At 43.0% G+C, this 16,056-nt stretch overlaps 1 protein-coding gene across 1 annotated transcript; it reads left to right on the top strand.

The window, feature by feature from the left end:
• Window positions 1-1,560: 1,560 nt before the first annotated feature.
• Window positions 1,561-15,104, top strand: Fuca2 (alpha-L-fucosidase 2). The gene is made up of 7 exons (XM_027401994.2): window positions 1,561-1,748; window positions 3,504-3,691; window positions 7,108-7,447; window positions 8,242-8,452; window positions 8,709-8,899; window positions 13,722-13,830; window positions 14,964-15,104. The coding sequence occupies exons 1-7, from the start codon at window positions 1,561-1,563 to the stop codon at window positions 15,102-15,104; spliced, it is 1,368 nt and encodes a 455-aa protein (XP_027257795.2).
• The last annotated feature ends 952 nt before the right edge of the window (window positions 15,105-16,056 follow it).

Here is a 16,056-nt window from a genome sequence, read left to right as displayed (position 1 = left end):
AGTGGTGTTAGGATAAGGTGTGTGTGGGGGGTGGGGGGGGGAGACGCAGGAGGAATAGGATGTTATATGAGGGACTGCAAGAAGCATCCTGGAAGAGGTGACATTAGAAGTGGGCCACATAGGATAGGGATTTTGCTAAAGCAGCAGTGGAGATTCTGGGTTTAGGTCAGAAGCTTTTAAAAAGCTTGAGGATTCGAGTTCCTGAAGATGTGCTTTAAAGACTATTCTAGGTGTCTGGCTCCTTTCTTCTAGTCTATATGCAGGTTCTCTCTCTCTCTCTCTCTTTCTCTCTCTCTCTCTGACTCCTCTCTCTCTCTCTCTCCTCTCTCTCTCTCTCTCTCTCTCTCTCTCTCTCTCTCTCTCTCTCTCTCTCTCACACACACACACACACACACACACACACACAAACCACCAAGGACATTTATCCTCCCCCTCCATTCTCCCTTGCTTCTTTCCTCATTTTTTTTTTTTTTTTTCCAAGACAGGATTTCTTTGTGTAACTTTGGAAGCCTGTCCTGGAACTCACACTGTAGACCAGGCTGGCCTCAAACTCACAGAGATCCACTTGCCTCTGCCTCCTGAGGGCTGGGATTAAAGGTGTGGGTGACCACGGCCTGGCCTCCTTCCTCATTTGTTAGACAGGGTCTATAGAGTTAAAGACGGCCTTGGACCCTGATCCTCCTGTCTCTCTTCCCATACCGCCATGGTTACTATCACTCCAGTTTCATTAGGTGTAAGTGACAGAACCCAGGGCTTCCTACTTGCTAGACAAGCACTCAGCAAATCAAACAGGTCCCCAGCAGCTCCTTGTATGCAAATTTCATAAACATTCAGTCTACTTTAGATGGCCTTGTTTTCCTAATGCAGTTTCTAAGAAAAGTTTGTTCCACCAACCAGCAAAACCAGAAATACTAACAGCCCAGGTAGAAATGCCAATTCCTGGACCCCAATCCAGACTGACTGAACTTAAAATTTGGGATTTCATTTGCAAATTCGAGATCTCCAGGGGCAGATTCAGAGCCCCAGGGGCTGCTTCAAAAGTTCTGCATGGGGGGGGGGGCAGATCACGGGGTTCCTGCCATGGTGGGGCACGCAGCTCTGACACAGTCAGCCACCAGGACCAGGAGGTCGCGCTGACTTCTTGAGAGGTTTCTGTAAGAGTCCCGCGGGAGGGAGGTCAGAGGCCTTGGTCAAAGATCACCCTCGGGTTTTTGTCTCACAGCAGACAAACCCGGAATCTTGGCTAAGAAGGTCCGGTCTGCCTGGGAAACAGAACCAGGGCTAGTATGTCGTAGCTTGCTAGAACCGACTTCCTTGGTTGTGTACCTGAGTGACGCAACCTCCTTAGGGTCTTTAGGCAATCTGAATTCACCACACCCAACTCCCGGGGACCGCAGCAGTCAGTCATCTGACCAATCTGGCCTTGGTCAGGTGACAGCGGCGGAGCACACTTGGCAGAAGACAGGAAGGCCAGCGCTCGGCCACCCTCGGGAGCTGGTTAAGAAAGTCAGGGGCTGTCCTGGGGCCATGCGGTTCCCAGAGATCCCCGAATTGGTGCGCATGCGCTTGGCGCTCCTGTTGCTACCGCTTCTGTCACAATGCGGGGCCAAGAGCTCCCGGCGCTACGACCCCACGTGGGAGTCTCTGGACCGCCGCCCGTTGCCCTCCTGGTTCGACCAGGCCAAGTTCGGCATCTTCATCCACTGGGGAGTGTTCTCCGTGCCCAGTTTCGGTAGTGAATGGTTCTGGTAAGTGCATACCCCTGCCCAACACACACACTGGGCTTTGTGCCTCCCAAGCAATGGCAGACAGGAGCCAGCCCACCTGGCATGAGTTCTGCCTGCTTGTCGCTGTTGTAGCCATGGATCGGTTTGCACTTCAGGTGTTGAATGCATAGTTTCTTGACTGAGTGCCTCGTCTACATCAACACTGAATATATGTGCTTCCTTGAGTTCCTGGGTACACCTAAGGGATCCTGGCTATAGGGTGTAGCTCAAGGGCAATGCCTGTGTGCAGAGAGCAGTGTGAGTCCCAGAATTAAAAAAAAAAAAAAAAAAAAAAAGTGCTTCAAAGGGGATGGAGAGGTTGCTCACCGGTTAAAGGCACATACTACTCTTGTAGAGGACCCGAGTTTGGTGCCTACCACCACACTGGGAGGCTCACAATCACCTGTAACTCTGGTCCCAGGGGACTCCCATGATTCTGGACTCCTTTTAAAATAAGTAAATAAATCTTTTAAAATAAGTAAATAAAATAACATAAATACAACCTCAACCTCTTTTTTTGTTTGTTTTTTTTTGTTTTGTTTTGTTTTTTTGTTTTTCAAGACAGGGTTTCTCTGTAGCTTTGGAGGCTGTCCTGGAACTAAGCTCTTGTAGACCAGGCTGGTCTCGAACTTACAGAGATCCGCCTGCCTCTGTCTCCCGAGTGCTGAAATTAAAGGTGTGCACCACCACCGCCTGGCTAAATACAACCTCTTAAAACAAGTTCTTCATGGATCAGGTATGAAATTAAGATCCTTGCATGCTAAAGCAACAAAGAAAATCGCAAAGCAAATAAAGGGTTAATAAGAGAGGCACATGATCTCACCTTACCTTCAAAGTCACATGATGTTTGCAGACAGGCATCATAAACTCATTCACTCTTTTAACCTTTCAACCAGAAAGCCAGTTTCTCTCTTCATCAGGAATTCCCAGAACCACCAGGTGGTGCATGACTTTAGTCCCAGCTGTTAGGAGGCAGAAACAGGCAGATCTCTGAGTTTGAGGCCAGCCTGGTCTACAGAAGAACTCCAGGACAGCCAGGGCTACAGAGAAACCCTGCCTTGAAAAACAACAACAAAGAAGGGAATCCCAGAATCTGTCTGATCCACTAGGGGGCCTGGGTCGCTGTGATGGATGTCATGAAGTATGCTCATGGCTTTGGGTCAGGCATAGGACATGCTGCTTGCTGTCTGTGAGGTCTTTCAGTGTAGTCTCAGCCACACAAAGCTGTCGTCCCACTGAAGAGGCAATGCTGCTTGCTTATTTACTAGGCCTATGGAACTGTTTCCCCCTATCTACCAAAAATGTTTTCTGTTAATGAATAAGACTGGTGCACGTTATGTTTTAGGCCTGTTGTCTTGTTTGAAATCATAGCTACTTAAGTTCCATAGGGAGCTAATGCATGATGGCAAAGATTATGTCATGACTTAAGCGAAGAATTAGGAGGATCAGTGACTGGATTAACAGAGGACATCAGGAGGGACAAGATGAAGAACAAGGAGAGAGTATTGGTTTGCATACGCTGCCCTTAATGCAAAGTTGCACTGGTAAAGAAATGACAGAGAATATAGCAATAATCTGCCTGTGTGTTTGTGTGTGTGTGTGTGTGTGTGTGTGTGTGTGTGTGTGTGTGTATGCTCTCGGGGTGAGGAGGGGGGAGGAATGACAGGGTAAGCCCAGGCAATTACTTCAAGTATTTATTTTCGTGACATCCATGTGCTCTTTCTTTTCCTCCCATAGGTGGTATTGGCAAAAGGAGAAGAGACCCAAGTTTGTGGACTTTATGAACAATAATTACCCTCCTGGTTTTAAATATGAAGATTTTGGAGTGCTATTTACAGCCAAGTTTTTTAATGCTAGCCAGTGGGCAGATATTCTCCAGGCCTCTGGTGCCAAATACCTTGTCTTAACTTCCAAACATCATGAAGGTAAGCAGGGCACATACAATATATGCCTGCAAAGGTTCGGGAGTGTAAGGTCATTCTTTTGGGTGGAGACATTAAAGCCAATTAATCCTATGAAACCAGCTTCTCTGGGAATAACCAGAGGTGGATATTTGACAGTTGCTTACAGCCTAAGGGTCACTTCAGTTGGAAAGCATTATGGACCCAGACAGCTAGTACCACAGAATGGGAGGAAAGATGAGCTTGGTTTTAAAGTGCACGTTTGACCATTTAAATAAGTAACCGACTTTATTTAAAGCTGTTTGAAGAGAACGAGTGCAGCCAAAGTCTACAACCAGAGTCACACTTCCCTTCCTGTTCTTTTGTTTTATTTTGTTTTGAGACAGGGTTTCAAGTCTGGCTGTCTTGGAACTCACTCTTTTTTTGGGGGGGGGGTTGAGGCAGGGTTTCTCTGTGGCTTTGAAGCTTGTCCTGGAACTAGCTCTTGTAGACCAGGCTGGTCTCGAACTCACAGAGATCCTCCTGCCTCTGCCTCTGCCTCCTGAGGGCTGGGATTAAAGGTGTGTGCCACCACCGCCCGGCTGGGATTCACTCTTTAGACCAGGCAGTCCTTGAATTCAGAGATTCACCTTCCTCTGCTTCCCGAGTGCTAGGATTAAAGGCGTGTGCCACCACTGCTGAGTTCCCTTTCTCTTCTATAATGCATTCTGCATTATGGGGCTTATGCTGCCTTAGTCTTGACTCCATGCACAGTTGGCCATACTTTAGGCTAACATTTATGTATGCGAGTAGTGGGTAAGTTGCTAGTAGTGAAAGAAAGAGAGAGACCTCCTGGGAAAAGTTAGAGACTTACAATAGTGTCCAGAAATATCGAAAGAATATAAGGTAACACAGGAGCTGTGAATCAATTCTGCTATAACTACTCAGTGCCCTTAAGACCAGAGAAGCTCTGGCTCATGTTATCCTACACTCATGTTAATGCACAAGGTAGTTTATTTTGTATAATCTTCTTTATCTCAAAAAGTCACCTTATTATGTTCTGCAGGGGTGGGAAGGAGGCAGGTGAGATGAACCCAAACCAAAAGTCTGAAGTTATCCTAAATATTTCCCTTTTGACCGCAGTCTGGTAGCTGCCCAATTTCCTCCTCTAGATATTTCTCCTGACATTGGGAGATGTGTCAGTTTCCTGCTGTCTAGGAACTTTCCCAACTATCTGACACAAAGTGAGTTCATTGAAAAGAAAGCCCAAATACCTTTACAGCAGTGGTTCTCAACCTTCCCAATGCTGTGACTCTTTAATATAATTCTTCATGTTGTGGTGACCCTCAACTATACAATTTCTTTTGTTGCCACTTCTTAACTGTTTTGCTACTGTTATGAATCATAACGTAAATATCTTTGTTTTCTGATGGTCTTAGGTGACCCCTGTGAAAGGGTCGTTCTACTCCCCAAAGGGGTCACGACGCACAGGTTGAGAACCACTACTTTACACTATGAGGACAGGATGCAGACAGTATGTGTTTGGGTTCAAGGACCTGTGCTGCCAAACACTGCTAATAGGAACTGTACTGTTGGCTTCAGCTAGGAGGAGGGTCACTGTGTTCTTGGGGTAATGTACTGAGATGAAGAGCCACGTGGCCTTTGTACAGCCTGTTGGACTGAAAGTTTTGAGGCAGTCCTTAAATGTTGACACTGCCTTCAAGCTTCTGGCAGACATCCTTAGATAAAGATAAAGGGCAAACTATTTGAGGACCTTCTTACAATGAATTTAAAGACGGAGTCGTTTCTCAGGCTTGTCCTAACATAGTAGTGATGTGAATGGCAATGGTGTCTTGTGAATGTCTATTCATGGGAGGCAAAAACAGGTGGATCTCTGTGAGTTTGAGGCCCGCCTGATCTACATAGCTAGTTCCAGGACAGCCAGAGTTGTTGCACAGAGAAATCCTGTCTAGAAAAACAAAACCAAACTGCCGGGGTCTGGCCTGTATCAGTCCCACACTGCAGAGGCCATCTATTCCAGACTGATGTCTTTGGGGTGAACCAGGTGAACAGCCCCAGGTCTGACCCTGAGTAAGTGTGGATGAGGGAAAGCCTAGCTACCCAAGGACGTTGAGAGACAGAGGACAGAGACATCTAGCCATCTCAGGAGGGCTCTCAGTTAATACTGGAGACCACTGTTATTCAAGCATCCTCTTAAATAGCTTTCTAAAAGCAGGCAGAAGACATCTATTGTCATGTATAGAGCTGATATCAAAAATTTCCTTTAATCCTAGAGACACTCATAGGCCTAATTTACTCACTAGCCTTCAGGGTGGGCATAGACTTGCCCAGGGCCTAGGTCTTTGTTACACAAACTAGGAGCCTTTCCCCACCAGGCCAGGTACCCAGAGGTAATCAGCTGGGATCTGAAAGACAATAGGAGTTCTGAACTCCTAGATTTCTTGGCTGGGCCGAGCATATTTCTAAGAAATAACATTTGGGGCCCCAACAAACAAACAAACAAACAACAAACAAAGATTTTAATGGAACAGTAACAAAGTTCTTAAGGGCCTAAGGCATGTTCTTAAGGGCCTAAGGCATGCGTCAAAATTTCTGAGGATTTTCTACTATTTCTTCAGCATCTCAGTTAATCTATTTCGTCTAACATTTTACATAAAATGCCAATTCCTGTTGAAATGGGAATTACTCCAAACTGTAACACTGTGTGTTATTTTTCATACCCTTGTAGTTAGTAGAATACTCAGTTTGGGGTACTTTAAGAAACTATAGCCAAGTTTATGGCTTTAGAGTAAGATGAGGGAGGTAACAAGCACAGAACTATTGGAAATAGCATATCTTTTCCCTCTCCATTTAAAGTAATTATCAAGTACCAGAGGTCCGCTTCCTGTCTTCACTGGTACTCCGAGAATCACACTGTAATGAAAGCAATCCAAGCAGCAGAGCTTCCCCTTGGTTCAGAAAATGCACACAAATCCTGCAGAAGATACACGTTGGGGCTTTACTCCGAATAGTGGAGCTAATGGCTCAGTGTGCTAATGTAGAAGGTGTCCCTCTCTTAGAGGCTATCCACTATTATTGGTTATATGCTGTGCTGATAGTTGGCTGGAGGGTGTAGCCAAAAACCATTGCAGACACCATGCTGTTCCCCAAGAACCTTAGCTCTGTAAACTGGAGATGGAATATACAGCTCTTACAATGCATCCTGAAAATTACTTTAAAAACACCAATCCCACGTTATTTACATTCTCATCTGTTTGTTTAGATTAGTACAAGACAGACTGAAGTCTGCCAAGGAACAGTTATTTGGAGAAGACTTGAATTGTGTGTTCCATTTGAATTGTTTCATGGGTTGAAATCTATCAAGGTCAAGGTAATAATAATAACAATGATTATTACCAAGGCAATAATGCTTCCAGGGGTTTTCCATTGTCATTTTCCAGGTTTTACCTTGTGGGGGTCAGAGTATTCCTGGAATTGGAATGCAGTTGATGAGGGGCCGAAGAGAGACATTGTCAAGGAGCTTAAGGTAGCCATCACGAAAAACACTGACTTGCGCTTTGGACTGTATTACTCCCTTTTTGAATGGTTTCACCCACTCTTCCTGGAGGATAAACTCAGTTCATTCCAGAAGCGGCAATTTCCCATTTCTAAGATGTTGCCTGAGCTCTACGAGTTAGTGAACAAGTACCAGCCAGACATTCTGTGGACAGATGGAGATGGGGGTGCACCAGATCGCTACTGGAACAGCACAGGTTTTTTAGCTTGGCTGTATAATGAAAGGTATGTACAGTCATGCATCTCTACTTGCCTCAAGCAACTCTAAGTGTATATAAGCCTTTACGTTTCTGTCTTTGTGCTTATTTGTGGTGTGGAAGGAAGAAATATTATAGACAATGCTTTTTAGCTCAGTCAGGATTTAGTAAAATTAATCAGGAGTAAACAACTCAATTACAACTAAACTGGTTTTGTAATCAATTTAAAAATCAAGGAATGATTAGAACCATTCACTTCAATTTGTGAGTCAAAACTGCCCCTGTAAGTGGAGTCCTGTTCCCTCTGCTTTATCCACCAGACATAAAAAATTTGGGGAGTATATTTCACATGATGTCAGCATTCAGTTTTTCCGAGATTTTCCAATAGTAGGCACAAATTATAAGAGAAAGGCTAGGAAAGGTGTATAAGGCTATTTTGTCTTGGAAAAAAAACACTTGTCTTGAGTATTAATTCAGCTTAGTGTACCATTCACAACATGAGAATGGCAACTTCAGGTACTCTATAGTGCTGTCATGTACATTCTCATCGCTGGACTCAGGTTATTTGCCAGTTATCTGTGCTGTAACAACAGTGAAGGAATTCATTCTTCAGAGAAGTTGAGGAATTTGCTTCAGGCCTAGAAACTGGAAGTTGAGAGTTAAGGCTCCAGTCACCATACGTTTATTTGGCCTCGGAAACACAGGCTTACTGACTTATGTCCATTTGTAGGGAGTGGATTTGGAGAAGATTTGTTTGTGGTGACAATACCTTTTGTTTCAAGAGTGCTTTTCCTTGAAGAAAAACTCCACTTTTCATTTCAGCCCGGTTCGGAACACGGTAGTCACCAATGATCGTTGGGGAGCTGGTTCCATCTGCAAGCATGGTGGCTACTATACCTGCAGCGACCGATATAATCCTGGACATCTTTTGCCACATAAATGGGAAAACTGCATGACAATAGATCAATTCTCTTGGGGCTACAGGCGGGAAGCTGTAATCAGTGATTATCTTACAATTGAAGAATTGGTGAAGGTATAGTAAAATATTTTATAGGGGCTATTACTCTGGAATGTTCTTAATGATGAGGTGGTTACAAGGATTTTTTTTCTTATGATTGATTGGGATAGTATAGTGCCACAAACTTAGGGCATTATCCTCTGTATTTTTGTATGAAGTGATTATCTATTTTACATATATATGCACACACAATACATATGGATTAACACATGGGAGATGAATTATTTTTTCTGTTTCAAACATTATTTGTTCCTTTTTTTTTCTCTTTTAGCAACTTGTGGAAACAGTTGCATGTGGAGGAAATCTTCTAATGAATATTGGTCCCACACTAGATGGCATCATCCCTGTGATTTTTGAGGAGCGATTAAGGCAGATGGGAATGTGGCTCAAAGTCAACGGGGAGGCTATTTACGAAACACAACCTTGGAGATCCCAGAATGACACTGCCACTCCAGATGTGTGGTAAGTTTTCCTGATTAACAAGTACTGTTTTGATAGAGGAAAACGCTAAATATCTGAGCTTGAGAGAGAGAGAGAGAGAGAGAGAGAAAACAGGATAAAAGGAGAGACTGAGTTGCTGCTACCTGTACCACACATGTTCCAACTTGACTCAAATACAAAGAGAAGGGGTAAGAATTAGAGTGTCATTGAACATATTGTTTATCAAATTCTGCTTAAATAATACCTAGATATCCCCTAGTGGTGGGCAATGACTCTTGCAAAATTGGAAGACATTTAGACAAGTAAAGAACACTGAGTGGTTAATGTAAAACTGACTTGTATTTAGTCTCTAGTAAATCCCTAGTTTTTCCAATATTAAATCCCATCAAATTAGCAAGCAAGAGATACCCAAAGGCAAAACAAACAGTAAGTTAACATTAGCCAAAGCAGAGTTCTGAGAAGATAGTAGAGTAACAGGTACCAACTGCCCCAACAGAGACCCTAGTTGTGGTGGCAGGATTTGTATGATGGTGGATGAGCATCAGAAATGATACTTAATGTCCCATTAAGGAACTTCAGGTCAAATGTAAATGAAACTATAACCAGAAATCATCTCATATCCTTAAGAATGGCTATTTTTTGTTTTGTTTTGTTTTTTGAGACAGGGTTTCTTTGGGTAGTCCTATCTATCTTGGAACTTGCTCTATAGACCAGGCTGGCCTGGTCTGTCTGCCTCTGCCTTTTGTGTGCTGGTATGAAAGGCGTGCACAACTACTACTTGGTTTAGAATAGCTGCTATTTTAAAAAGTACAACTGATGACCTTGGAGGGATTGGAATTCCTGTACACTACAGTGTTGTAAGGATACAAAATCACCACTTCTGTGATGGGCAGTGTCAGCCATCAAACATTAAAACCAGAATTACTCCACGACCCCGCAGTTCCACTTTTGAGTATATATGCAAACAGAATGATACCAGAAGAACTCTATTCCCAGAAACTAACATTTGAGAGCAATGGAATCCACTTATGGGTGATTAAGCTAAAGGAGTATGCATACACACTGTGGTATATGTATATTATTCAGCTTTGGAAGGGAAGGAAATGCTACAATGCAGATGGATTTTCAGGAGTTTGTGTGAAGTGAAAGAACCAAGTCACAAAGAGACAAATATTATTTCTGAGATACTTAGAGTAGTCAAAATCATAGAGACAGGAGCTAGCTGGAGGAAAGAATGGGGAATTGTTCACAGGGTGTCAATTAATTCATCATATGTACCCTAACTCCCTCCCTCATTTATACTCATTTGGCAGAAGATTGCCTTTTGGTTCAATCTTGCTGTACCTTCTGAGGCTGCCCCTGGACTGCTAAGTGTGACTAGACCTGCAGTCACATATGGACCATGTCAAACTAGCACACATTTGGCTTTAAGCCCAGCAGCCCGTTTTCTCCCTCACATCCCAAATCTTCCAGGCAAGGATGTAGCACAGTTTTCTGTTTCCACGCCCCATTTCCAGTCCTCCACTTTCTGCCCTATCCTTTCTACTATTGCTCCTTTTGTTGGGGTGGTGTTTAGGGCATGTGCATGTACTTGTGGTTACAATGTACACATACACACAGCATGCATGAGTCCTTCAGAAGACAACCTTGGGTATCAGTCCTCAGACACTTTTCACTTGAGCCATTTTCTCTTATTGGCCTGAAACTTCACCCCATAGACCTGGCTAGCTGACCTGTGAGTTTCCAGGTGTTCATCTTGCCACTGCTGAGATCATGTGTACCATTGTGTTCAGATTTTGATGTGGGTTCTAGGGATTAAAACGCAAGTCCTCACACTTGTGAGGCAAGCAATTTCCCAACTGAACCATCCCTGAACCCTGGTCCTTTTTATATGGTCTCTAGAGAGCAATCAGAGAAGACTATTGATTTATGGTTTATTTATTTAGTCAGCATTTTATGATGTAACCAAGGTTGATGTCATGCCTGGCTTAGAGTATTTCCATACCCAAATTCTTCCAAGGCTTCTCGTCTCAAGGGAGAAGTAAGGGCTTACAGAGGTCTTCTTGGCCTGGTGAAATCATGTCCTTGTTCTGTCTGCTCTGCCTGCCTCTCCCTCTCCTCCTGCCCCTTGCTGCTTTCTCTGCAAGGCAAGCACGCTTGTGCTCTGTGGCTTTGTGCTGGTCTCTCAGCCTGGAAGGCTCTCCTGTATGCTTGCACAGAGCTTCCTGTTCTTTGGGATTCATGGCTGCTCTCTCAGAGAGATTATCCCTGCCTGTTCTGCTCAGTGTTGTACCGAGGTCTACTTTTCTAACACTGTAGGCCTTGACTTTCTGTGTGTTTTTGTTTCTCTGTGTAGTCCTGCTTAGCCTGGAACTTGAAGAGATCTGCCTCATCCTGGGATTGTACTGGCTGGTTTTGTGTGTCAACTTGACATAAGCTAGAGTCATCAGGAAGGAGCCTCAGTTGAGGAAATGCCTCCATGAGATCCAGCTGTAGGGCATTTTCTCATTTAGCAATGTAGGAGGGCCCAGCCCATGGTGGGTGATACCATCCCTGGGTTGGTGGTCTTGGATTTGATAAAAAAGCAGGCTGAATAAGCCAATAAACAGCATCCCTCCATGTCCTCTGCATCAGCTCCTGACTCCAGGATCCTTCCCTGTTTAAGTTCCTGCCCTGAGTTCCTTCAGTGATAAACAGCAATGCAGAAGTGTAAGCCAAGTAAACCCTTTCCTTGCCAACCTGCTTTTTGGTCATGGTGTTTTGACAGCAATAGAAACCCTAACCTATACAGAGATTAAAGCCTTGTACTCCCATGCCGATGTCCTCATGTTTAGTCAGGACTTCACATACATTCATGTGGTCATTCTTGTTTATTCCACTGAAATGTGGGCACATGAAGTCAGGGACTGTGTTCGATGCTGTATCTCTAGCCTTAACTGTTGTGTACGTAAGCAACACAAAAGAAAAAGACACCATGCAACAGACCTCATGTGGAGGGTTGCTCTTTTTAATTAGGGGAAAGGGAATAGGAAAAGGGGGGAGGGGAGGTGACCAGCCTCTGGGGACAGGAGCTGCAGATGAGAAAAGAGAGGAATGGGGGGGAGTGCAGAGAGACAGGCAGAGGAGGAGAAGAAGAAGAAGAAAAGAAGAAGAAGAAGAAGAAGAAGAAGAAGAAGAAGAAGAAGAAGAAGAAGAAGAAGAGAGGAGAGAGAGAGAGAGGAGAGAGAGAGAGGAGGTGAGCAGGGCCCTTTTAAAAGGGAACATAGTGAATGTGCACAGGTGGTGCTCTTAGTGGCTTCAGCTGAGGATGTATCCTGTCAGAACGCCAAGGACAGGCCAGTACAGATGCCTGAGTACTAACACAACTGAGGACTGTTTGCAGATTTCTATAAATACTTTGTTGAGAAATTGGGTGAGCACATGAATGTATCTTTGTCTAGAGTGAATTCATCTTATCATTTCTAATATTCTCATTTATGCTGTGACTCGGGTTAAATGTGTGTTTCTTGGTTAAGAAGTGATGTCCCATTCTTTAAAAAATAAAAAGTTCCTTTGTGGTGGTTTGAAAGAAAATGGCCCCCATGGTGTGGACCTTGTTAGAGTAGGTGTGGCCTTGTTGTGTTACTGTGGGGGTGGGCTTTGAGGTCTTCTCCTATGCTCAAGCTAAGCCTAGTTCCACAGTTGGTTCTGCTGTCTTCGGATCAAGATGTAGAACTTTCGGCTCCCCCTCCAGCACTGTGTCAGCCTGCACTTTACCATGTGGTGAAGCTGTGGTGATAATGGACAAAACCTCTGAACCTGTCCAGCCCCAATTAATTGTTTATAAGAGTTGCCCTGGTCATGGTGTCTCTTCACAGCAATAGAAACCCTAAGTAAGACACCCTTTATTTCAATTTTTAAGTTTTCTTTTCTTTTATGTTGTGATTCGAAAATTGTCTGATTTTTCCATTCTAGCCTAAGCCAGAGAATGGAAAATAAGAATTATTTATATAAAAATAAGAATTGTGTTTGGCTTTCTGTAGCATCCCTAATAATAAGCACACTACATACATATCCCTGTGACTTAGAGTCAGCAGGAGGAAATCCATGCAGCTCTACTTACCTCCATGTGAGTGGTATGGGTAGGGATATTAGCTCATGAAGCTCTCTCCCCAGAACTCCCCTTTAGTCAGGCATAGCAGCATACCTGTAATGCCAACACTGAAGAGGCTGAGGCAAGACTAGCGGTGAGTTCAAGGCTAGTTTTAGTACAGATTAAGACCCTGTCTTTCTGGGCAGTGGTGGCACACACCTTTAATTTCAGCACTTGGGAGACAGAGGCAGGTGGATCTCTAAGTTCAACGTTAGCCTGGTCTACAGAGTAAGTTCCAGGGCAGCCAGGGCTACAAGTCTTTTTTGTTTTGTTTCTGTTTTTGTTTTTGTTTTTGGTTTTTCGAGACAGGGTTTCTCTGTGGCTTTGGAGGCTGTCCTGGAACTAGCTGTTGTAGACCAGGCTGGTCTCGAACTCACAGAGATCCATCTACCTCTGCCTCCTGAGTGCTGGGATTAAAGGCGTGCGCCACCAACGCCCGGCCAGGGCTGCAAGTCTTAAAAAACCAAAAATAAATAAATAAAAGACTCTGTCACAAAACAGAGCAAAAAACAACTTTTTTAATATTGGAGGGCTGGAAAAGGGAGGCACTTTTTATACCATGGGATTGGGGTGGGGATGATAGGCCTTTTTATATTACCAGTGGTGACTTTGTCAAATATCTGTAAGACAATTCCAGATGTGATCCATAAATAAGGAGAAACATGGGGTATAACTTGTTGGCTATGCTGTTTGTTTGTTTTCTGTAACCAGGTACACATATAAACCTGAGGAAAAAATAGTCTATGCTATTTTTCTTAAGTGGCCTGTCTCAAGAGAGCTGTTTCTCGAACAACCCATAGGTAGTCTGGGGGAAACAGAGGTAAGAAAGAATTTTATCTTGACTATTCCTTTAAATTGCTGACTAAAACATGCTGGGGAGAGCATAACTTGTTTTAACTTCAAGGGGAAACTTCCATGGGATCCTTTTGCACCTAAGAAAAAGTTACTTTAAAATGAGTTCAGACAATGCAACAATGGCAGCTGTTTAGCCACAATTTTTTGAAATTCTAAGAAATCTGAACTTATAAACTACAGTACCTCCATGTATAATATAAAATAGGCATCATTCTTCATACTCTGTGGTGTTCAAGTTCACTCCATACATTGAAAATGAGTTTTTCATAGAACTTTAATTGCTTTCCCTAGACTCCTCACCAAGAACACATCTGAGTCAAATAAGATGTTATGATTTTATCTTAATTCAAGGCTTGTCATCAGACCCAGTGAAGTGCACTTTGATATACCTTGGGGCCCTTAAGAAGCTGATAACCTCTTTGGAGTAAAGTGTTATGTGATTTCCCTTGTGTTACCTTTCCACATTTTATTTCCAACACTGGAGGATGACCAGGCTGAAGGATAGATTTCAGATCCAAGGTTAAAGCACAGCCTCAGCCTGGATACGGCAGCGGTTATTCTTTTTATCCTTGTCTTGCATGGCATTAATTAATTAATACAATTAAAATTTAGGGGTTTTATTTTGTATTTATTCATGTGATAAAATATTATGGTTCAAATAGCCCTTGGGTATGTATAGAACTACTTATGTGAATTCACTTTGTATGAACAAAACCAAGACTGCAAAACAATCCTAGGTATCATTGGCTAAATTCATATGCTACTGACAGTGGAGTTCACTGGAAAATCTAACAGTGGGGGCTGATCAGGAGAAGGAAATATTTATTCAAACTGCCTAAGAACTGGGCAGGCCTGAATTGGGCAAATTGCTCCTAATTATTTATTTCCTATCTCTCATCCTCTCTTCAAGCACTCTGGTACTCCATTCTCCTTTCCCAATCTCTATACATATTTGTTTACCTCTTGAGGGTAACATGGGAATAGGCGTAAGATGTAAAATAGTATGTGAGTGCTAAAGGGAAAGATGGACCCTAGAAAGTGGATGTCACAGTGATGTACTTCGGAACATTTGTACATTGTCTGTATTTCTAATTACAGGTAGCATTGTTGGGTGAAGGGAAGCCACTGACCTGGACTTCTTTAAAGCCAAATGGGATCATAGTGGAGTTGCCACAGCTGACCCTTCATCAGATGCCCTGTAAATGGGGATGGACTCTTGCACTAACTAATGTGACTTAACTTGCAGCTTAGAGACATATGCCACAGGTATCTCTAACTCCAGGAAATTGCAGGTTTTTTTGTTTGTTTTTTGTTTTTTTTTTAAATAGGAACATTAAAGAAATCAGGGTAAAAATAATAAGACAAAGCAAGACATTAGGCAACACAGCCTCCTTTCCCTCTCTTCCTAAATTGCTTACATTGCTATCTGAACATTTCTGTGTTTTTCTACAAACTCTCCTCTTGCTGAATTCATTTCACCTGTGAATCCCAGGTGGCAATCTGTTCTAGAGAGCTTAGAAACTGACAAGACCCTGGACTGAAGTTTCTCCCAAGTCCTGTACTTATTCTGTGGCTGTATTTGGAAACAGAACAATTGAAGAGATGACTAAAACTAAACCGAATCATAAGGCTAATCCTAATACAATAGGATTTGGTGTCCTGTAAGGAAAAGAGACAACAAAGATGCAGGAACACAGGGGAAAGCCATGCAAAGTAATAGCAAGAGGGCAACCATTTGCAAGCAAGAAGAGTGCAGAAGAAACCAAATCTCCCAACACCCAGATCTTGGACTTCTGGCCTCCAGTAATGTGAGAAGAAATATTCCTGTTGTTGTAGCCATTCAGGATGTGTTTGATTTTCCCCACTAACTCTGTTATTGAATCCTTATATATAATGTAGGCAGTATGTAGTAAATTTGTTTGGATATATATGTTTCCAATAAATTCAATAATTATCCTTTTATTTTTGTTTTGTTTTTTGAGACAGGGTTTCTCTGTGTAACATTCCTAGCCAGTAATTATCTTTTCATTATAAAGACTTCCCTCTTATTTATAAAACTTCTATTTGCTGTAGACATTTAATATTAATACTAAAAATATACCAATATTTTAATATATATTCTCCCAATTTGGAGACAGAGTAAGACTGGAGAGCTGGGTTATTTTTTAATAATCGCTAAAACTCAAGGTGC

Source organism: Cricetulus griseus, chromosome 2, assembly GCF_003668045.3.
Source record: "Cricetulus griseus strain 17A/GY chromosome 2, alternate assembly CriGri-PICRH-1.0, whole genome shotgun sequence".
Taxonomy (NCBI): Eukaryota; Metazoa; Chordata; class Mammalia; order Rodentia; family Cricetidae; genus Cricetulus; species Cricetulus griseus.
This window is presented reverse-complemented; position numbering and strand designations above follow the sequence as displayed.